The sequence below is a fragment of the Phragmites australis genome, chromosome 1, assembly GCF_958298935.1.
Source record: "Phragmites australis chromosome 1, lpPhrAust1.1, whole genome shotgun sequence".
Classification (NCBI taxonomy): domain Eukaryota; kingdom Viridiplantae; phylum Streptophyta; class Magnoliopsida; order Poales; family Poaceae; genus Phragmites; species Phragmites australis.
In genome coordinates this window covers 54,389,075-54,412,108 of record NC_084921.1, presented here as the reverse complement: position 1 = coordinate 54,412,108, position 23,034 = coordinate 54,389,075, and the positions used below count along the sequence as shown (strand labels likewise).

At 40.5% G+C, this 23,034-nt stretch overlaps 2 protein-coding genes across 2 annotated transcripts; one reads left to right on the top strand and one right to left on the bottom strand.

The window, feature by feature from the left end:
* The first annotated feature begins 559 nt into the window (after positions 1–559).
* Positions 560–10,762, top strand: LOC133928343 (villin-2-like). Its single transcript, XM_062374640.1, has 24 exons — positions 560–823; positions 3,029–3,181; positions 3,314–3,413; positions 3,509–3,577; positions 3,660–3,896; positions 3,975–4,152; positions 4,240–4,372; positions 5,104–5,263; positions 5,358–5,514; positions 5,589–5,692; positions 5,800–5,958; positions 6,316–6,384; positions 6,464–6,532; positions 6,630–6,767; positions 7,032–7,160; positions 7,322–7,472; positions 7,642–7,652; positions 7,738–7,878; positions 7,975–8,100; positions 8,372–8,428; positions 8,694–8,792; positions 8,912–9,152; positions 9,646–9,893; positions 10,283–10,762. The coding sequence occupies exons 2-24, from the start codon at positions 3,129–3,131 to the stop codon at positions 10,394–10,396; spliced, it is 2,943 nt and encodes a 980-aa protein (XP_062230624.1). The 5' UTR covers positions 560–823; positions 3,029–3,128; the 3' UTR covers positions 10,397–10,762.
* A 4,779-nt stretch (positions 10,763–15,541) lies between these two features.
* Positions 15,542–21,441, bottom strand: LOC133928332 (probable potassium transporter 2). Its single transcript, XM_062374615.1, has 10 exons — positions 21,283–21,441; positions 19,754–19,991; positions 19,249–19,497; positions 19,104–19,154; positions 18,507–18,767; positions 18,202–18,254; positions 17,567–17,681; positions 17,242–17,496; positions 15,978–17,117; positions 15,542–15,789 (listed from the first exon to the last, which is right to left on the bottom strand). Exons 1-9 carry the CDS (start codon positions 21,322–21,324, stop codon positions 16,030–16,032), a joined length of 2,352 nt encoding a protein of 783 aa, XP_062230599.1. The 5' UTR covers positions 21,325–21,441; the 3' UTR covers positions 15,542–15,789; positions 15,978–16,029.
* Positions 21,442–23,034: the final 1,593 nt, after the last annotated feature.

Sequence of the window (23,034 nt, the reverse complement as noted above, 5' to 3'; positions counted from 1 at the left end):
AAAAAAAGTGTGATGCTGATGGGGCGTGGGTCCGGCCGAAATGAAATGAAATGAGCTGGGCTGGGCTCGGCTCGGCGGATCAGGATCGATCTGCAGCTGCGTGCACGAGCCCTGGCCATTATTGCTCCGTGTGGTGCCATGGCTAGATTAGTCTCGTGCCGTAAAGGCCGAAGGGGAGGTACTGGTCTCTTACTTTGATGCCTGTTTCTTTACTCGCTTATTCCTCCTCCTTTTGATAGGCTTGTTTCTTTACTGGCTACAAAGGATACTCCTTTTTCTTGGTTTACTATTACTAGATAAGTAAGTATCTGTACGTTGTAATAAAATATAAATACTAGATATAGTTATATTAAATATAAATATTTAGATGAACCTTGTCGAATGAATATATCCAAAATATGAGAGAAAATTATACGCTAATTTTTATCCTAATTTCTTTATTTGTTTCCATTAATTTTCGGGCCTAAGAGAAAAGGCAAAGAAAAGCCTCGTCTCGGTGCTAGTATTTATATTTTCGTATCCAGATGTATAGTATTACTCCGTACGTACGTAGAAGAAGAGGGGCGACAGCAGCAGCAGTTTCTCATCGCTCCGCTCCTCCCTATTTACGCTCGCCACTCTGTTCCAGGTGGCTCCTCCTCTTCCCCCTCCCCCTCTCCGCGTGGCGTGATCCAGTGATCAGTGACTTCCCCCCGCCGCGCTCCGCTCTCTCCGATCCGGTGATCGGCGGAACCCCTCTCTTCTGACGTGCAGATCCGGCGACTCCGCAGGCTCTCCGCGCCCGCCTCCGCGCCGGCCGAGGCACTGATCGATCCAGATCCAGGTATCCTTCCTCCCTCCGCAATTGCATGCACCTCTCTTCCTCCTCCCGCAGGCGTCCTCGTCCCCCCTGCACGGGCGTGTAGAGGAGATCCATCCGGACTCGAGTTGATTCCGTCTTTTGCCGGTTGGGAAGCCCCGGCTCGCTTGGACGGATAACGGATTGCTCGTTTTGTTCCGCACAATCTCTTCTCTGTTGCGACCCCAGAAATCCCAATATTTCCTCCTGGGATCATTGATTTTGTTGCGGATTTGTTTGCTGCGTAGTGGAGTACTAATACCGGTCTACTATTTTCCTTTTTTTTTTTGGGAAATTCAACTGCGCATTCCCACCTGCCGCAAGCAGTCCATCGTGTTGTCTCGCTGGAAGCCATACTCAGTGATCCGGCAGCCGCGACATCCTTTTCACACAAAAGCAAAGCGAATTGCGTGATCAGCATCGATATTTGACTCAACCTATTACTACGCGCAGTTGCTATCTTCATCATAGACAGTGGAAACCCTGAAGCGTGTACACAAATAACGCTGCTGGGCTTGCTGCTGCTCTAGCGGGATATTTGGTATTTGAAGAGTGGAAGGCCATCAAAGCCAAGAGTGACACATGTCCCTACGTTGGAGTCCGATCAAGCATATAGCACCAGTTCTGAACAAGGGGACAAGAACAGTACATATATTTCAAGCATGACGAATGCCTCTTTTTTCAGGAGCCAAAGGGAAAGGGCAACATTACAAGGTAGAATATAGTGCTTCTTAGAGGATCAAGTTGGAATTTTCTAACACATAGTCGGTCACAGCAGAGATTTAGGGTTGTACAGAATATCTGCTGAAACTATTAACTGGTGCTTAAGCAACTCTATGAACTAACTTGTACAATGAGCAACTATGCATTTACTGTTAAGGGAAAGGGGTACAAAGCATCGCCTACCTTCCAATAGCATGTATTTGGATCAGCTACAACTACTCACTATTCAGTTGCTACTGATTGTTTTATGGCGATACAGTTAAAAAAATCCAGCACTGATCACCATTTATGTGAAGTTTAGTTTATTTTTTTCTATTAGCACTAACTGGAATCCATATTTTTCAAATGATCGAGAAGTCACTCAAAAGTACAGGCCCAAATGCAAAAATCAGTTACAACTTAATCAATGTGATATCTCACATTCGTACTCCAATCACACACACGGTATGAATATTTCTCAGCTCAATACACAGAATTTGAGCTAAGAAATACCAAAATTATGGTTATTGGTTAACAATGGAGATAAAACCGAGACTGGTAACCTGAGCCTGAAGACCAAAACCAACCAAACAGATAAATGTTTGATCGATAGGAGAGGCGAGTGATAAACACTTGTGAAGAATCAGAATCCGAGTGAGATAGATGAAAACGAGCTGATTGATGTGGAAAGTAAACTAATGAATAATTAAGTGAAAGAATGGAAGTGGATAGCATAATTACATAACTGAGGTGACAAGCAGAGCCAAGGCTTAACAGGAAGCGACGCACCACCTCCTTATATAGATAGTTTTCATGTTTTAGAAATGGCTTATTTATACTGTTATGGGCTTATGGTGGCACATGTGGTCTGGAATGAATGCCCATAAGTGCAGTCGATTCACAAAAGGCGCTTGGGTGAGGCACAGAAAGGCAAAACACCTCAAGCAGCATCGTGCTAAACAGCTCAAGGTATGCGCTTTTCTACTCAAGGTGCAAGGTTGTAAGATGTGCACCTTTTAGACAAACCTCAGCCATCTCGTGGTCATGTGATGATAAACCAGTGTTTTGAAAAGCTACTCGATCACTCACCCCATCTTTTGAGCAATACGTAAACTGGGTGGTTGCCCATTCTTTCTTGGTCGATTATCAGGCCTAAGTGGCTGACTTTTACAACAGTGCGATGAACTCCTACGTGTCTGGAGGGAGATGAGCTTTGCTTAGAGGAGTTAGGAGGGATGAGACCTCTGTTGAATGGGGTTTGGAGAAGAGTGAGGTTCTTATGGAATTTTTTTCATTAGAGAACATATCTAAAACAAAGAGAAATTTCACACTGTAAGTGTTAGAGCTCTATCTAGATAAAGGTATAATGCTGAATCATGAGAATTATCCGTATTTTGTGCATTAATTTTTTTTTCTTGTTGGGTTAATTGAACACACTTTCATAGTTTGATTGTTAATTGATTTGCCTTATTATTTTTCCATTTTCAGCATTTGGTGCGTTTCTAATATTCAGCGCACTTGTTGTACAGTGGAGCCATCCGCTATCATTTTATTTTCTTCAAAGTAATCCTGGTAAAGTTGCTTCCTGATGTCATCCGCAAAAGTGCTGGATCCTGCTTTTCAAGGAGCTGGCCAAAAAGTGTATCCTTTCACATGGTTGTCAGTCTATTCCATTGATTTTTTTAGAAGTTATCTGATATTTGTTTTGCTGTTATTTAAGCTTGCAAGACTTTGTTGTCTATTTATATTTATGTATCCCTTAGCATCATTTAGTGGGACAGAAATATGGCGAATTGAAGATTTTAAGCCAGTTCAGTTGCCAATATCTGATTATGGTAAATTCTACTGTGGAGATTCATACATAGTTCTGCAGGTGCCTACTTGCCTTTTATTCTCATATCCTTTTGACACATCTTTCTATTTGTCCACATGGCAAAAAGTTGTAAATTACTTCTCTATCTTTTGTAGACGACCTGTACTAAAGGCGGTGCTTATCTGTACGACATCCACTTCTGGATTGGGAAAGATTCGAGTCAAGTACACACTTGTGAACTCAATTTCTGCATTACTTAGAAGTACCATTTTCAGCCTTCCTTGTTACTATGTGTCTATATTGCAGGATGAAGCTGGGACTGCAGCCATCAAGACAGTTGAACTTGATGCCATCCTCGGGGGTCGTGCAATCCAGCATAGGGAACTCCAAGGTTATGAATCTGACAAATTCCTGTCATACTTCAAGCCTTGCATTATACCTTTGGAGGGTGGTTTTGCCTCTGGGTTCAAAAAGCCTGAAGAGGAAAAGATTGAAACACGTCTGTATATTTGTAGAGGGAAGAGAGCTATTCGGGTTAAAGAGGTATGGAAGATTTCACCCCCTTGCTGCACATCCTTTTCAAGTTTCATCTCAATGATTCCGTTTGCCTCCTTTGTTCAGGTTCCCTTTGCTCGTTCATCATTGAACCACGATGATGTGTTTATCTTAGATTCTGAAAATAAGATATATCAGTTTAATGGTGCTAACTCCAATATCCAAGAAAGGGCCAAAGCATTGGAAGTGATCCAACATTTAAAGGAGAAGTACCATGGGGGTGTATGCAATGTTGCAATCGTCGGTGAGGGGGCATCTGAACTTTGTATTGGCACTTTTGTCAAACGATGCGCTCTTTTATCTACTCTTATGGTTCAATTTTTTATGTCAGATGATGGGAAATTACAAGCAGAGGGCGACTCTGGTGAATTTTGGGTCCTTTTTGGAGGTTTTGCACCAATTGGAAAAAAAAATGTGAGTGATGATGATGTTGTACTTGAAACTACAGCACCAAAGCTCTACAGGTATTTCCTGTCATAGTCTCCCATTGTCATGAAAATCATGTGGTTGGTAGCTGATCCATGAAAATGTTTAAATTAATAATTCTCTTTTAGTAATGTACAGATGAAAGTTACAGCAACTAATAATGACATTTTTATAAATCTTCATCAACTGCTGTAAATCAGATGGATGTTTAGTTTCTGTTCTTTTCCCCTTCAATCGCACCTCCTTCGTTTAAATAGGCTTCTATTTGGTTTTTAAGATCCATTGCCTATAGTTGTACTGCTGCTTAGCTGGCAATTGACATTGATTTGGTTTAATTTGCACTTCTGTCTTACTACTTTTGATATCATATGTACTTGAGAGCATAACCTTTTGGAGCCATCAGAACAAAATCTTAGTAGAATCGATAGAGCTTCCTTTAATAGCAAAATTTCACAACACAACGCAGCATAGCAACCGCAAACCGGCTGTACCCTGTATTCATTGGTGCCCCATTGTTTATTCAGCACTGCTAGGCCATCAAATGGTAATCGTTGCAGTATTGATGCTGAGCAATTGATGTTGGAAGCAAATGTCCACATATAAGAAATTGTTGAGTGAGTCCATACTATGGCTCAGTTGGTGCCGGAAGTATATTTCTGTGTCTTAGAGTTTAATATGCCCCAACAGATTCTGTCATGCTTTAAGTTCTTTCTGTCCCCTAGCGCCTTCTGTATTTTTACTGTTGCATTATCAAATGTTCTCCTTGCAGCATCAATGATGGTCAATTGAAGTTGGAAGACACTGCTCTTACAAAAGCTGTGCTTGAGAATACCAAATGTTTCTTACTTGACTGTGGGTCTGATATATATGTATGGGTTGGCCGGGTAACCCAGATGGAGGATAGAAAATCTGCCACTAAAGCGGTTGAGGTAAACTCCTCGAACTGTCTTTCTTTCTTCTATGTTTTTTTTTTTTTGCTTCCATTTCTTATATGTGATACCTTCATGGTTTTGCTTCTTGCAGGAATTCATTATTAATCAAAAACGGCCAAAGACAACAAGAGTGACTCAAGTGATTCAAGGTTATGAGAGTCATGCTTTCAAGTCCAAGTTTGAATCATGGCCAGTGGGTAATGTCGCAGGGAGCCCTGGTGCAGATGAAGGGCGGGGAAAAGTTGCAGGTATTTCATTCAGTTGCAAGGATAATGAAGTTTCCCTTTGATTACTGCTGGTAATTTTTTGGTATTTTTTTCAGCTTTATTGAAGCAACAAGGTGTTGATGTCAAGGGAACTGCAAAAGGCAGCACTCCAGTAAACGAGGAAGTTCCTCCTTTGCTCGAAGGCGGTGGGAAACTCGAGGTTGTGTTGATTAACGTTCTACTTTATGAGCTGTGTGTGTTTAAAACAAGTGAACAGAAAAGACATTTATGGGCATGTCCTTACCCAAAAATAACTTTGTAATTCAGGTATGGTGCGTTGATGGCAATGCTAAGACTGCCTTGCCAAAAGAGGACATTGGAAAATTTTACAGTGGAGACTGTTATATCATTCTCTATACATATCATTCGGGCGACAAGAAAGAAGAATACTATGTCAATTACTGGATTGGGAAGGATAGCTTGGCGGTAATAATACTTTGCATGCTGCCACACTTGTTCTGTGGTCTTAAACTGTTTTTGCACCCTGTCCACCTTTCTATTGCTGTGCTTAATTTTTTTTAGTGTGATCACCACTTTACCTTGGTGATGTGGCATTTATTGTTTTCTTGGTAGAGTATTTGCTGATACCATTTTATATTTTTAGTCAAAACATATTTCTTAGACTTTCAACCGAATGATATATATCCATTGGCTAAACTCGTTACTCGTGTCATAAGTTCTTTTGAAGTTAGACATGTTCTTTTCTTTTTGCAGCAATAGAACTTGTGCACTTTGTACAAGCGAGCTGGATCTATATTTACTTTTTTGGTTTATGCTTTGCAGGATGATCAAGTGATGGCATCTCATTTAGCTAATACAATGTGGAATTCATTGAAAGGACGGCCTGTTCTGGTGCTGCATTTTATTTCATAGGTGCCTACAATATTTGTTCACAAGAGAGGACTTTGAGTTATTAGCAGTTGTTTTGTAGGGCCGTATTTATCAAGGGAAGGAGCCACCACAATTTGTTGCTCTTTTCCAGCCCATGGTTATCTTGAAGGTACCAAACATGAATGGTTGTGTCCTCTTTTATGTTATAGCCTTCCACTAGGTAAAGATTGGATAATATGTTTCTGGCAAATCAATAAATCATGTAGGGTGGAATCGGATCTGGATACAAGAAGCTCATAGAAGAAAAGGGTGTGAATGGTGAGACTTATTCTGCTGAGGGCATAGCTCTAATTCGAGTATCTGGGACATCAATCCACAACAATAAGACGTTTCAAGTTGATGCGGTATTACCTAGCTCTATCTGCTATTCTTGTTGATATTTAGGATTAGGATGGATCTTTTTATTGAAGGCTTTTTTATAACTTCTAAGAACAAAGTATAATGTGCAAATTATACAAAAAATCCTTGTTAAATCTGCAGTGCATGCATTATTGTAGTGTGGTATAGAATAGTTTGACTCAACAGTTATGGAGTGGAACAGCATCCACAAAGAGCTTTAATGAAATTCAGTTGCTTCTCCCTTGAGCTGACCTGTTTTTATTTTATAGGTGGCAACATCTCTAAGCTCCACGGAGTGTTTCGTATTGCAATCTGGAAATGCTATGTTTACGTGGCTTGGCAATTCTAGCACTTATGAGCAACAGCAGTGGGCAGCACAAGTTGCTGAGTTTTTGAAGGTTTAAGGGCACCTTTAAAAAGTTTTTAAGAATATCAATAATAATTTCTATCACTTTTTTAAGTCCTATAAATCAATTGAGAATTTCCAAAGCTTTCTGAACCCCTGTCTTTTCCCTAGTGTAGTATCCCTTACTAAGATTTGATATTTCCAATCTTACAGCCTGGTGTGGCGGTGAAGCATTGCAAGGAGGGGACAGAGAGTTCTGCTTTCTGGTTTGCTCTTGGTGGCAAACAGAGCTACACAAACAGAAATGCTGCTCAGGATATTATAGCTAGAGAGGCTCACTTGTATGCCTTCTCATTTAAGAATGGTTAGTTGTTGTAAATGTCTTCCTTTCATCCAGTGTCATATCTGTATGAAATTTCTCTTTCCTTTCATGCATTTGAATATCCATATGACTATATTATACAAGTTTTTGGCCTAATCATGTTTTTTTGTTGCTTTGGTTTGTTTATGATAACATGATCATCATTGATCAGGGAGACTGGAGGTTGGTCCTCTTACACTTGCTCTCGTTAGATCTATTCCTTCGTATTGCACAGTTCAGGATATGTGATTTATATGAGCTTCTGCAGGTTACTGAGATCTTCAACTTTTCCCAAGATGATTTGTTAACTGAAGACATGATGATACTTGACACACATGGTGAGGTCTTCATTTGGATTGGTCAATGTGTGGAATCAAAAGAGAAACAGAAGGCATTTGATATTGGCCAGGTATAACCTGAATCCTTGGCCAGATATTGACACAATGGTTTTTGTTTGCTGTTGTGCCACCACTATGCAGTATGTGATGATTGTTTTCTTGTCCAGAAATACATAGAGCATGCAAATTCTATTGAAGATCTTTCTCCATATGTACCACTATATAAAGTCATAGAAGGGAATGAGCCATGCTTCTTCAAGACATACTTCTCTTGGGATAACACAAAATCTGTGGTATGCTCTTGGATATCTTGTTACTATTGTATCTTGCTTCTGCTGTTCTATCTAATATTAATCATACGAGGGATAGGGTGATGTACTTAAGTTAATATAAGTTGATTTCGGCTACGAGGTTATGGTTTAAGTTACTTTCCAGAGGCAGTCTTCATTATTTCTCCATGTTCTCTTATACATGCTTAGCTATTCATGCTTTTGCCTGTGCTAGTGTGCTGGCACTTTTTACAGACTGCATGATAATAACAAATAAGTTTCATGCTTTATACAGGTTCATGGAAATTCGTTCCAGAAGAAACTCTCACTACTTTTCGGATTGCGTTCTGAAGTAAGCCTGAGATTTAAGTTGAAGATTCAAAGTTAGATATGTATATATGCCTTGGTTTTAGAAAAAGATATGTAGATATGCTTGCTTTTCTTGAATGAGCTTTTTGGACATTATCAAGTCGGTTGAATTGCGTTTACGTGATGGACTTGGTATTTACATCACTAATCATTTGTTGAACTGAAGTAAAATTCCATCAAATCAATGTTTTGGAAAATGCAAATATATATTCGACTAGTACAATCTTTACATCATAGTCCTTCTATAGAGTGCACCTAGGAGCTATGGTAATGGTGGACCCACTCAAAGGGCATCTGCATTAGCAGCTCTATCATCTGCATTCAATCCATCTTCCCAGCAAAAGCAGGTAAGTTTTAAATAGTTGATTTGATTCCTCATGAAAATATTGATACATTTCGACTAAAAAAATTAATACTCTTTGAGGATAATGTCCATGTTTTAACTAGCTTCTTGATCCTTTTTCAGTCTAATGAGAGGCCTAAAAGCACAGGCGATGGACCCACTCAGCGCGCCTCAGCGCTTGCTGCCTTATCTAATGCATTTAATCCATCCTCAAAACCCAAAACCCCACCTCTGTCTCGTTCAGGTCAAGGTTCTCAAAGAGCAGCTGCAGTAGCAGCACTGTCCTCTGTGCTGACTGCTGAGCAATCTGGATCCTCAGAAAATCTACGAGCTAGCAAGACTAGCAGCACAGCAGATAAGACTGGTAGACCTGCACCTTCTTTTTTTATTTCTCATCTTTTAAGGAATAACTTGGCAAAAGTATGGACACTTGAAGTTTCTTTATCATATACTATTAGGCAAATAGGGATTTTGGGTTCTCTAGTTTGCATTTCTCATTTCTTCAAAATGTTTCCATTTATAGGCTTGCTTTATTCTTTTTTTCCTTTTTTGGGTTTGATTTTGTTGCTATACTATGGAGTAGCGTCTCTATGTACACCTGACTAATGGAATGGATCATAGATGAAGGTCACTACCGACTTGCTGGCATTCCCCTTCCCCTCCCCTCCCCCTTCTCAGTTCGACTCCTTTTTTTTTCCGAATCGGGGCTCTTCCCCATTTTCATTACCAAAATAACGGAAATACAATGCCTTCTCAGTTTGGCTCCTTTTTATCCGAATCGAGGCTCTTACCCATTTCCATTACCAAAATAACGCAAATACAATGTCTTCTCAGTTTGACTCCTTTAATCAATGCAGATATCGACAGGGTCGTAATAACTACATCTGGTGCATCTTCTCCTCAATCTGAAGCTGGGGAGTCCTCTGTATTTCACCAAGAGAAAGATGCTGCAGTAGATGGGGCACCATCTGAGGCTGATGGAGCAGAGTCTGAGGCCCCAGAGGAAGAAACAACAGAGAATGTGGGTGAAGCAACATTTAGCTACGACCGCTTGATATCCAAATCTACCGATCCAGTTCGTGGGATAGATTACAAACGCAGAGAGGTTTGTTCTGAAACACTTTATCTCTTTAGTCTAAATGTCATTGTTTATTCATTCTTCTGAAGGATTTTCTTTGGGATAACTTGTGAATTTCCTTTTGATGACTGAAATGTGAATGGATGTGGAGTTGTTTGCTGGTTTTGTGCATTAGTAGTGATTACGTTGGCCTTTTGGCCGCAGCTAAATTGCCAATGCATTTGTCTGTTAGATTGATGCATTTGGTTCATTGGTTCTCTTAGGACAATTCTTTTTCACCTTTCTATAATTTTACATATATTCTTTTGTTGCTCATTTGAACCAATTCTATTCATGTTCAAGATCTCTTGAAGAGAGGTTTACACTGGAAGGTGTGCCAGATCAATTTTAATTGAACTGCTCTATTGACTCTGCAGGCATACTTATCAGAGAGTGAATTCCAAACTGTTTTTGGCATGACTAAGGATGCGTTCTACCAACAGCCAAATTGGAAGCAAGAACTACAGAAACGAAAAGCAGATCTCTTCTAAAGACACATGCTCCTGAACAAGCCTTGTTTCTAGTGTCTACTACAAAATGAGATCCCCTTCTCATGATTGGTCCCGTGAGAGTAAGTCTATTCTATTGTTGGTCATTCTCTGTAGACGGTTACTGGTGGCTTGCTCAGTTGGTTTTGCAAAGTTTATAGGTCAATTCTTTTTTTTTTTGTACATGGCTTGAGTTGTGCTGCTTGCGAGGTCCTACTATCCTCTAGCTTGCTTTGCTACTGTCCATACGTGTACATTTTTTCACACGTTTGTTACGTATGGGCATTTCCTGGTAGGTCATCATTGTATTGTCATTCAGATGTGTCTCACACGAAAATATTTGTGCTATCTGTTTGCTGTTGATGGTTGTTGTGACTTGGAATCCCTGGTTGAATTTGTCTATTCGTACAAAAAAGTTGTCATGTGACCTGCAATTTTTCTTGACCTGGATGCAGAACGAATGTTCATTCGCCTATTTGGCGTCCTGTATGTTAGTTTGGACCGCTTCCCATTGAAAACTAGCTGTAGGACGTCCAAACAACTTTGAGAGAAAGGAAATTTGGTTCACTGGCTTGGCACAAAGGAATATTGACATCCAATTTAGTTCACCGGATCCTTCTAAAAGCGTCGTATGGGCAAAAAACAGGTAGCAGGGTGACGCTTCTCTGAGAAGCGGATCCATGCTGAAGCGTGGGACCAAAGAAGTTGACCACGTTGCAGTCAGGATGAAACGCTGCCACGCCGTTGTCGGCTGGCTCAGGATAGCTGCGCCTGGCTACGCTCGCTGGCTCGATCCCTCGCCACGCTTTAACATCGTCGCCATGGGACATGGCTTCCATCCACATGATGCCCTAGGTGGAGGGTTGTGCAGCGTCTGCATTGACTTTTTTTCTTCATACATAGAGACCGTTCGGTCGGGTTCAGTTTTCTTTTAGAAATATTTCTATGGTGAATTAGAATTTTTTTCTCTCAAATACATAGAAGAGCTACATGTCTTCGTATTAAAAAAAATAAAAATATAAGCAAGTCTTACATAACGACCTTTGTCATGTCAAGATTGAAGGCATCCTATTAAAAGCTAATACAGAAACATCCACTGAGGACTTGTAACAATGGCATCAGCTACAAAACCAAGCCAAAGCTACTCAGTCGCTCCAGGAGTGTGGATAGGTTCTTCGCTTCGGCGGCACACCATCGTTCGACCTCCTCCCAGGCAAGGGCCACCAAGGAATCGGACAAAATGTGGTGCTTGTTAAAGGTGATATCATTACGCGACAGCCAAATACGCCGGCATGTGAGGAGGACTAGAGATTGTTCAAGGTGATATCATTACGCATCAGCTAAATACGTCAGTCCTTTCGGTGTTCCGTAGCCGCACGGTCGCCCCACCAAACTAGGAGAGAGATGTCCTTAGCAGGAGCAGGAGCACCCTGGACACACCACCAATTTTCTCGCGCCAAAGGGCAGCGCAAGAATAAGTGATCAGTGGTTTCAGAATGCTACGAGCAGTGTGAGCATGAATCGTCAGTTTGCAATCCATGCATCCTCCTTCTAGCTGCAGTCCATAGGCGTCCGTGGATCACAAGCCAACCGAAGAATTTCACCTTTGATGGCACCCATGCCTTCTAGACCAGCCGAGCACCTTCCAAACGGACAGAACCCTGGAACATGAGGCGATATGCCGAACGAGCCAAGTATTCACCTGAAGGAGACCATTTCCAAATCACTCAGTCTTCCTCGGTGCCCAAGCTGATTGTTTCGAGTTGCGACCATAGCTGCAAATACTGGCATACCGTTGAAACGAAAAGAGGCCGGTAATGTCCCGGACCCATCTTCAGTTGAGCAGAGCCTCCCTTACCGTTTTGTTTCTTGAAGATGGAGCGACGCAGTCGTAAAGTTCCGGCGCCAACAAACGAATAGAACGGCCCCGAGCCAAGCGTCGATTCAGAAGAACATGGATTCCCAGTTACCAACCTCAAATCTAGTGGAAGCATTAAATAGAGTAGTAACAACCCTCTCATGTTGTATAGGCAGGATGGCCCATGGCTTGGAGTGGTCGCACCATTACCACCAAAGCCGCCGTAGGCGCAAAGCCAGGCCGGGCAGCCGGAGGTCTTGAATCCCCAAGCCACAGGTCGGCAAACCTTGGGCCAAACGAGATCGCTGCGACCCCTGGGCATTGCTCTTTCGTCGGTCCATAGGAATGCCTTCTGAATTTTGTCAATTTCCTTGATCACCCATGGTGGGATAGTGATGGAAATGAGAGTGTGTAAGGGAGTCGAGGACAACACCAATTTGACCAATGTGTCACGCCCTAGTTTGGAGATTAGCTTGGACTGCAAGAATGGAAGCTTGGCTGCGACTCTGTCCACCATCGGTTGCAAATGGCATCTACGGAGTCGACCAATTGTGAGGGGAACTCTCAGGTATTGGATGGGGAAGGAGGGCAATCTACAGGGGAGATTGTCACTGATAATCCTGATGTCGTCTTCATCACAACATATTGGAACTACCACACACTTGTACAAGTTTGTTCTAAGCCCAGAAGCAGCCCCATAGAACTGAAGAATAGCCAATTGTGCTCGGATATCATGCGAGGTTGGCAATAAGAAAATAACAGCATTATGAAATTGTTTGGGTAGTTGGATAGATCTTGATTCTCGGTAGAAGATGACAATTATAAACGAGAAGTAAGTGATTCAGAAATAGGGGAAACCACATTTTGACCGTTTCTCCATCATAGTATAAAAAAGATAAATATTTCTCTCATTTTGAATTCAAATCACTCACCAAAAGCAATGTTTGGCAAGAATTCTACTGATTATGGCTAGAATCCGAAACGTTTCTCGCAGCCAAACACACTCAAACTAACATCGATTCAAACTCATAAGCATAAAGGATATCTTCTCGGGCTCTCGGCTGGACCCGAAAACAAGAAGGATTAATCCACCCAATTAACAATGGGAATTACAGCAGCTTAGGAGTTGAACCAAAATATTAGGAGTAGTTCACCAGAGCAACTGGGACAAGTAAGAACATGGTATCCAGAAATAAATCAGGAAAATGATATCTCATCAGTTTTTCCGAGCAACAGCAGCTGCAATCCCAACCAGCAGACCAAGAGCGGTTGTGGCTATTCCAATGCCAATGGCACCATCTGCATGCATGAATGAATGCTGTCAGTCCGCCGAACTTACATGAAGATATTTTAACAATTTGCGGTCCTCTCTCCCCCTTCTCTTTGTTATTATTGCTGATCTGCTACAGTGCATAGTAAACAAAGCAAGAGCCTTGGGCTTAATCAGTCTGCCCACTGTAGTCCTTAAAAAAAACAATTTGCGGAACGTGGCGGAGGAGGGAGAAGCCAATGGAACGGAACGGAACGGAACGGTTCCGAGTTCAGAATATAAAAAAAACACTGCGAGGGACCTGATCGAGTAATGGGCTGCTGTAGTTGGGCCTGACCCTGACTTTAATGTCAAAGACAAGCCTAACAAACTAATCTAGACTGGGCCCACAGCCGGGCTGGGAACAGAGGATCTAGATCCTTGGCTGGTCCCAACTGGAACCTAAACTTTTTTTAAAAAAAACACCAATACAATTTGTAGACACATATATGTATACACTCATACCACCATCACGCACACTTAAACAACGTCTACTGAAGATTAGAGATACAGAGTTTAAAAATTGACAAAATCACCATATATGCCTAGTGTCGATGGGTACGTTACTTATCATTGAAAGAAAATTATACTCCATAAGACACACAAGGGTTTAATCCTTGATGGATAAGCTATACAACCACCTTCACTGACCATTGAAACCAATACTTGGTTCCCTGCAACCCCAAGATTAATCAGTCTGGGACAAAATAAAATAAGAGAAAAGATATTGAAGTGAATGAATACATTGGAAAAATATATGAGGAAAAAATCATAAATCACTGATCAATTGATGCATCAATGATAGGTGAGCCTAGGACCTACTAAATTTGATATAATTTCTCCGAAATCTTAATGTCAGTATGTAATGTCACATACATTTCTGTTCTATTTTGCTTTGAAAAATTGTAACATAAGAACATGGATTTCGATATTGTACGTCTTGAGTAATAGGTGTTGTTAAGTGTCTAATCTCGTCAATTAGCCTATCAGCGTACGATCATTGGAGTGAATGACGTGTCCAGGAAATTAGTTAGCAAATTTTTGCCCCCTTTGCTTTGGATGCAAAAATGTTTATGCGACACCATGATCCTATAAATATCATCACTTAATAAAGCAGCAAAAGAATTTTTGCTATGAAACTTTGAGGAAATAGCAACGTTAACTTCCAGATTCTTCTGCTTGGCCCCTTGAATGGCAACTTCTTCAACAGCGGAGTCGACTAGGTGAGCACATGTTGCACTCATCCTGGTAGGAGCAAGGATAGAAGGCATCGCTGGAATCACTTTTTCTTCATTTTTCTTCTGAGGATCCTGAAGCAGAGGAAGATCATCATGCTCCAAGCTCTTCACTGCAGGCATTTGATTCATGATAGAGCCATCATCTTTTTCAATCTCATAAACTGGCAGCTGAGGAGGAATAGCCATGTCTGATTGCTTATGAATTTCCAAATAAGAGCATCTACCCATCCCAATGATTGGGTTGTCTTCACAGGGCATAGATGCTAGGGTTGGGTGTGGGATGCGGCAAGCGGATGCCATGGCAAAATCTCTGAACTGCCTCTCCAGAAACCACCACCGAGCCACGCTGCCATGTTAGTCCCCCACCCAATCCCCGCGCCTTCTCAGCCTGCGCCACGTCTCATGACATACGTGAGCATTCGCCCACACGATCTCCCATGCGCGTCTCCCACGCAAGAACAGCCACGCGAACGGGGGAAAGACCACACCTCTAAAGGGATGTCTGGGAGACAGACTGCCGTCTCCCTCACCATCACCGCCGAGGGGATCACCGTCGACGAGGGAGTCTGGTGGCGAGACTAGTTCGCCGACGCAAGAGCAGCATGTACGACCGCTAAGACGGTTGTTTGGTCGGTCCAAAAAGGGAGCTGTTGTATCAAGAAAAATTTCCATCACAGCAAACTTGCATAAATCGTCGAGCGGGAGGGGAAAATTTATATGCTGCTACGATAGAACGCTGACCATAAGAGAATGCATATTTCCATTACATAACTCCCCGGAAAAATTACAGAGCATGCATGTAAATATACCAAAAGAGAAGAAAACTAGGATCACTGGTACCAGTTTGATGGTTTATTTAGGCTAAAAATCATATTAATAAGGAAAGTCTTCCTTCGTCTCTACAAACTGAAACCAAAAGCACATGAGGATGCAGTATCTTCTCCCAGGAAGCACGAGCCTGTGAACTCCAGATAAAAAGCCGCCGGTAGCACTGAAAAGGAGAAAAAAGGAACAAGATTTAGAGGGAAGATTACAAGTTTAAATCAGTTTCTCCCTGCAAGTTAATTCCCACAGGATACGGTAAATTTACTAGTGCGTATTTAAATGATAACCATCTAACTAGAAAACTAGAAAAAAAAAAGGATAGCTCATATGGTTCAACAAATAGCACAAACTCACCATGCTTTGTCGCAACCAGGTATCCACATGTGAACTTGGCTTGGGCATTGGGCTAAACATAGTAGATCATGCCAACTTCTATCAGACTAATGTGTGGAATGTGCAGTGTGACAGATGGACCTCTGCAGTTCTTCCGGAGGAAAGAGTAGCCAACATCAATAGCAAACTTCTTCAGAAAACTTGAGCTCCTCCGAGCTTTGATGTAAGAATGCCCCATGATGTATGAAACCCCTGCATGTTTCGCTTCCACAAGTGCCATAAGCTCATCTTTCACTTGTTGACCCATGTCGTCATCCTCTGGCAGCTCAAAACGAACACGGCGTCGCCGGGTTACACTTGGCGATTCTTGCTCATAAGAGGACTGCAGACTTCGAAGGCTCTCTGATTTGCTGGTCCTCGTAGTCATGGAGTCAGCTAGGCCATCAAAATCTCTCATGGCCAATGGAGTGCCACAATCATCAGTGGTTGTTATGACCGCCATCCTTCCTTCATTAGCGATATCATAACTTGCTGAAGAAGAAGCATCCTCCGCTTCCATCATAATGAACTTCGCAATGCTCATAACTATCAGGTTCTCAAAATTGTCATCATCTCTCTGCACATCTTTGTAGCCATATCTAACTGTGCAACGGTACATCTGATATTCTTTAGGTCCAATCCTACCCACAATGTATCGCTCATCTGGTGACACATATGGCACCGTCACTGACTTCACACAAAGAAAGACCAGGACTTCATGGAAGGCAGGGAGATTAGTGACAAAATGTGAGAAGATGGAGGGTACACCAGTCACCAGCTCTGTGTAAATCAGTCCAATACCAGGAACCCGAACTATGCCAAGGCTTGGACCCAGAGACAGGATCGATCTCATTGATACTTTGTTCTGAAGATCAAACTGGTACTTCCTCCTTATCCCATAGTGCCAAATGTACATGACAGACATGAATATGAAAGAAAGCACAAGAGGCACCCATCCCCCTTGAGGAACCTTCATGAGAGATGACAAAAGATATATAGCTTCAATGGATCCAAAGAATACCAGGAAAACTATGGCAAATATTATGTTCTTTTGCCAAACAAAGATGACGATCAATGCCATCAGCAATGTAGTAACAAGCATAACAGTCATGCAAGCAATACCTGAAAAGTGAAAACACAGAAAACTACACTGCTTAGACTCCCAGTGCATGAGAATGTTGAATCTTTTTTAAAAGGCTATGTATAAGAAAGATCTTGAAGCTCGTGATCAATGCTAAAAGCTTACCATAGGCATTGCCAATAGGAGTAGTATCACGGAATGCAATAGTGATAGCTAGGCAAAGCACCATAAGGATCCAGTTTATTTCTGGAATATATATCTGCCCACGGATCCACCTCGACGTGTGGACAACCTTCACTCGTGGGAAACATCCCAGAGCATGGCACTGTTTCACAATGGAGAACGTTGCTGAAATGACAGCTTGGCTACCAACAACTGCAGCGAGTGTGGCCACCACGAATACGGGCCAAAATACAGGTTCTGCATGACAATACAAACTTAACCTTAAATGACACTGCATGCAAGAAAAGGGAAGGGGGAGGGTGCAAACCTGGGATAGAATCATAAAAACTTGTTCGCATGTCAAAGATGTTCTTCGATAGAAATGCAGCGTGACCCATATATTGTAATATAAGACATGGATATATGATGGTCACAAAAGCCACCTGCGGCAAGGAGAAAACAACTATATACATTCAACATGAAACATTTTCAGAAGAGGGGGGCATAGTTCAATCAATCAAACATAGATTGTTGGTACTAACAAGACAGACATAACTAAAATCCAGAAGGCATTCTCAATACTGTAAGGTAAGGACCAAATAGGCCATCGCAAGGGACACAATGGAACATCAGATGCAAGCAACATTCTGGTCCACAGCAAGATAACTAGGCTGGCTCCTTTCAGTTTCTGATATGTCTCAAATATGCAGGTTATATCCATTTCAAATAAGCATGTTGGATATATTTCTTTTTACATATACTTTATTTTGTACATTAACTTTGCTGCTTCTTTTACAATGAAATATACATGTTATATCTACGTTATTTTCATGTTTGCTTTATTACACAACATAACACTGCACCACCAAATAGAATTACAGAACATAAAAGGATATATCCAAAAAGTGTGAATGTACCAGTGTGGAGACTAACGGACAAAAGATCATCACTAGTTCAACTTACCCTGACAGATGCACTCCTAAAGTGACCAAGGTCAGCAAACATTGCTTCACTGCCTGAAAAGTGGAAAGTAGAGCTGGAGATTAAATCCTAACTAGTATCCGAGTTCCTAAAAGTGGAAAAAGGCAAGAGCACTGCTACATATAAAACCATTTGAGTACAACTCAGGATCCAATGGCTGAAATCATTTGGATAGAAGCTCATAAATGCATGGTTACTTGAGTTGTACTCAAATAGTTGTACATGAAGCATTTCCCAAAAGACAAACATGAAACATCACCCCCTTGTAGGGGTTGATAGTAACTAACCTGTCAAAGAAAGAAGTATCCCTCCCAAAGCAATCCAACCATCTTTACCTGTCGTCCTGAAGAACTTAACCACATAATATGGAGAGAGAGCTTGATATATCTTTGGGTTCCACTGAAGTATGTTGTATAAACCAACTCCACCAATTGAAAATAGCCAGATGATGACAATTGGTGTAAACATGAATGCTACCTTCTGAGTACCCCGGTGTTGCAAGGCAAACAGACCAACCAATACAATGCATGAAAGGAGTACTACAGAACCTGGATGGGAAACAATTTGTGTGAGAAATATAATAGGACCAACTTCTGAAGTAAATTGGTGTTTAGAAAAAAATTGACAGAGAATCCCAATATATGAAATGATAAAATAATAATCTTCAAAAAATACACAGATAAAGACAAAAAATGCATGCCTTTCAGTTCATCCAATAAAAAAAAAATAGTTACAAAAAAAAGGATGGGTGGGGTTGTTCAGCATATTTATGAAGGTAATTACATATCGTATAAATTTGCTATGGCTAGTACTCCCACAAAGATCAGATGTGTGTTTTAATATTGTTGCATCAAGGAGTTATGAGTTCACTGAGATGTACTTACGATCCTGTAAACCAGTAGCTCGAACTTGTAATCCAGACATAGATGACAGGACTGCAAGGAAAAAACAAGCAGAAAAAGGCATAATAAACATACAGTTTTCCACTACATGAGTGGTAAACAAATAGATTACTGTGGTAGTATCCACCTGAGATTGCCGGGGTAAGGACACCATCACCAATCATCATGCTAGCGCCACACAGAACTATAAGAAGAATCACAGTTCTTACTTTCTTGTGCTTCTCCAGAAACCTTCTTAGCCAAGGTGAAGATCCATTGCGAGCTACAAACCCATTTCTGTAGTATGAAGATAGTTCCTCATCGGCTGCTTGTTGATTCGGAAGCAAACTAAATTTTGCATGCCTGCAAAGGAGCGAATACAGCGCAAATGGTCCACCTACAAAAGTGTAGGCAGCTACTTATTTGTTCTCAAGTGACCAAAGATAAAACTGAAAAAATAGGCCTCATTGTTTCAGAAGATAGACCAAACGATATATTTGTTATAAGATTCATCAGGATGATAAATAATAAAACCTTAGCGCTGTTTACATAATGGAGCTAGTCAATTAGAACCATATACTTGTTGAACTAGAACAAATTAATTGCAGGCATATAAAGATAGATAGGTTGTTTAGAAAGGGATTGCCATGCACCTTCGCCATCATCATCAGCACTCAAGACAATAGTGACATATTTCAGCAAGGGAATAAGAGTGAAGGTCCAAAATATCAGGGAAAGTACACCGAATACTATATCTTCATCTTGGTATCGATGGAGCCGTCCTGAGAATGTACTTTTATAAACGTAAAGAGGTGATGTGCTTAGGTCCCCATAAACAGCACCAAAGCTCTGGTATGCTAAAAGTAACAAATTCATGTAGTATTGCCTCCGCTGAAAATGCATGACAGAACTACCGTCAGAAAATATTTTTGCAGTGGAGCAGAATAATGCTCCATAGATTTGAAAGAAGTGCTATAAGGTATCACAATATTCATTAAAATGTAACCAAAAAGTCAACAAAGAAAATGATTAAATACTATATGTATGCAACTAAAAGATTTTTTTATATAACATGGTGATATGTCTAAATTAAAAATTATCCAGGCAAACCTGCATAACTTACTTTAAAACTGTGGACTTATATAAGTATCTTGGTTTTTTACGGATTTGTGTAGGATTACTATTTAGTAAATATCACCCAAGAAAAAGAAAATCATTTTTTTATTTACACTTCTTCATCTGTAGTAGCATATGTGGACAAGCTATTGCCTTTTCATTTTAAGATAATTGCAGGCCCATATGATACAACTGTAATAAAAATCGCAACCAGTAAACTACCAAAGCACAAGAATTGGATAGAAAGCGAATTAAAAGAAGCGAAAATGAGGAAACAGGCGACACATCAAATATGCCCGGTAACTCCATAAGCATCATATAGAACCTGAACAATTATCCTTCTCTGAGGGGGCAAATCCCTACTTCATAGATGAATCATTAGTACTCCAAACTGCAAAATTATGGCTATTTTCTCATTTATCTGGAACATGAATGGAAAAGGTCCTAAAGTTGGAACATTCTTAAGTATTTAGAAACATTTTTTTTTTCTTTTCGAGGCAATTCCACTCCCTCAAAGATGGATAGGCCATTGTTCTTAAGAAAAGGCAGGCATTTTCCTATGAAGTTCTTCTTTCTTTACGACACTTAAATCCTATTTTTAATTTTAAAAACAGTAAGACACTACAAAAGAGTACGATCTTTCCTTCAGGAATAACCAACCCATCTACATAGCAATATTGATCCCTGATTGAAATCGTTAAAGTTGGTTACTTTGCTGCTCCGTCACCAAACCAATTTGCGCGGAAACAGAAATTAACCGAAATGCCCAAACCAATTTGTGTGGAAATACCCTTCAGATTCAAATCCAAGTGAAGAAAATCACTGGGGAAAAAAAAGATATGCCACAGACGCTGCGTAATCCCTGATCCCCGTGAGAACCCCGCACCAAATCCCCTAAATCTCACCCCAAAATCATCCCAGCGTAAACTCGCAGAGCCTACACCGCAACCCAGGCGCCAAACAAGAGGGCTCCGATTCAGGAGCAGTCCAACCAAAAGCAACAGGCAACAGGTGACGTGAAGAAGAAAAGCAAAATCACGGCAATGAGAGGTATCTGGGCGCGTACCGGCAGCTGTTCGGCGCCGACAATGCCGGCCTCGGCGTCCATCCGGGGTGTTTCCGCTTATAATCTGAGGAAATCATAGAAGCAGAGAGAGATTACTGATAGCAGGATCGTCTGCTTTCTCGGCTCCTTGAACCACATCGCAACAACTACTCGCTCCGATCAAAAATACTTTTAGATATAATAGAGTATTTTTGTTATTATTCTCTATTAAAATATATTTATAAAATTTAATGAACTTATAAGATTATAAAATATTTTTTAATAAATCTATACATATGTATAATTTTTATATTCCTAAATTAAATATGTTAAAAAATATTAGTAGTTAAAGGTTTTATAGTTTGATCAGAGCTTATTTAAAAGTCACGAAGAAGTCTGTCCAAATACATTGCATAATAGTTCAATTTAGTTAGATGTATTTTATCTTGAAAATCTCTAGCCGTGTGTATAATCCATAGTTGTTACTCATCTATCGCAACATTGTAAGATGATGTGGTTTCTTCTTTTCCCATCAATTTACCATCGAGTTACTTGGTGGTTCTTTTCCTTGATATTTAGGTGTTCATTCTGACCTATTAAAGCTAGCTAAATTCAATGTGCATCTAGTGTCTTTAGGTAGCTACATAATGTCTAATAGACTAAAATGAAAACCTAAGATATATATAAAAAAAAGAAGCCACAAAAATCGAGATTTAAGTAAAGTTAAATTAGCCACCGCATAATATGGTGACTATGAATATAATAGAACAAGCAGAAAGATTTCCAGGTTTCGAAGATAAAGTCACTGCATAATACAATGGTATTGCATGATACAATAGGACATTGGACGGTGCACCATATAGTAGTTGTAAAGAGGCTGCAAATCGACGATATCTAGAGTGAAGTCATCGCATGATACGACGATCATTGAAAAGGGATCATCACCTGATACGGTGAGGAATTCTAGACAAATTCCTTCAATACCTAGTTTTTAGGTTAGCTCTACAAATTTGCACCAGCCATTTAAGTTTGTTTACTCCCATCGCTAGTTTACGCTTGGTACTCTTAGTGTATGTCTACATCTAGATGGTTTGGTGACGGTGAGCTTTGTGAAACCTTATAATCGAGTTTGTGGAGCGGCTATAAGTGTTATGAGCGGGAGTAGTGGTTCGTACTGGAGTGGTAAAGTACTATCTTAGCAAAGATGATGATGAACATTCGGGTAAACCTAGTAGGAGACCCACCAATGTGTGAAGAGCTATAACAACAAGAGTCATGGAGTTATCCGACCAAGGAGTTTGATCTTTGCGAGGGGCTCTAACATGAACTATTGGTGAGAGATAACTCATCGATACTACAGAAAAAAAAATCGCCATGCTGAGTTTGCGTTCTCTATCTTATTCACATTCTACACTTTTATAGTATTACACTGTTTATCTTTTGCATTTATCTTTCCTAGAATTACATGTGTAGCTATTAGAATTGTACATAAGTAGCAAAACTTTGTTATGATAAGTAGCGATACTTGATAAACTTACACCATATTTAGAAAAAAATGATTTAGATTTACCTTATTAATTTGAACTGATTAATTTTAGAATATCTAATTCAAATCCTCTCTTAGTGTCACTGGTCCTTACATGTAGCAAACTTTGATGAATATTTTGGTAGCAACTTAAGTAAGATTTCATTGACAATGTTACATATAATTTGTTAGCACTATTATATGTAACCTGTCAATAAACATAAAATATCTCCACAGGATATGTAACA

What these genes read in the sequence shown, in the direction of transcription:
- LOC133928343 (XM_062374640.1), top strand. Translation starts at nt 3,129, where the DNA reads ATGTCATCCGCAAAAGTGCTGGATCCTGCTTTTCAAGGAGCTGGCCAA. An exon ending in TTGGGAAAGATTCGAGTCAA is followed by an intron (nt 3,578 to 3,659) that starts GTACACACTTGT and finishes TCTATATTGCAG; the next exon opens with GATGAAGCTGGGACTGCAGC. An exon ending in AAGGCGGTGGGAAACTCGAG is followed by an intron (nt 5,693 to 5,799) that starts GTTGTGTTGATT and finishes TTTGTAATTCAG; the next exon opens with GTATGGTGCGTTGATGGCAA.
- LOC133928332 (XM_062374615.1), bottom strand. Translation starts at nt 21,324, where the DNA reads ATGGACGCCGAGGCCGGCATTGTCGGCGCCGAACAGCTGCCG. An exon ending in AGCTACTGGTTTACAGGATC is followed by an intron (nt 18,768 to 19,103) that starts GTAAGTACATCT and finishes TTTCCCATCCAG; the next exon opens with GTTCTGTAGTACTCCTTTCA. An exon ending in TTAGGAGTGCATCTGTCAGG is followed by an intron (nt 17,682 to 18,201) that starts GTAAGTTGAACT and finishes TCCTTGCCGCAG; the next exon opens with GTGGCTTTTGTGACCATCAT.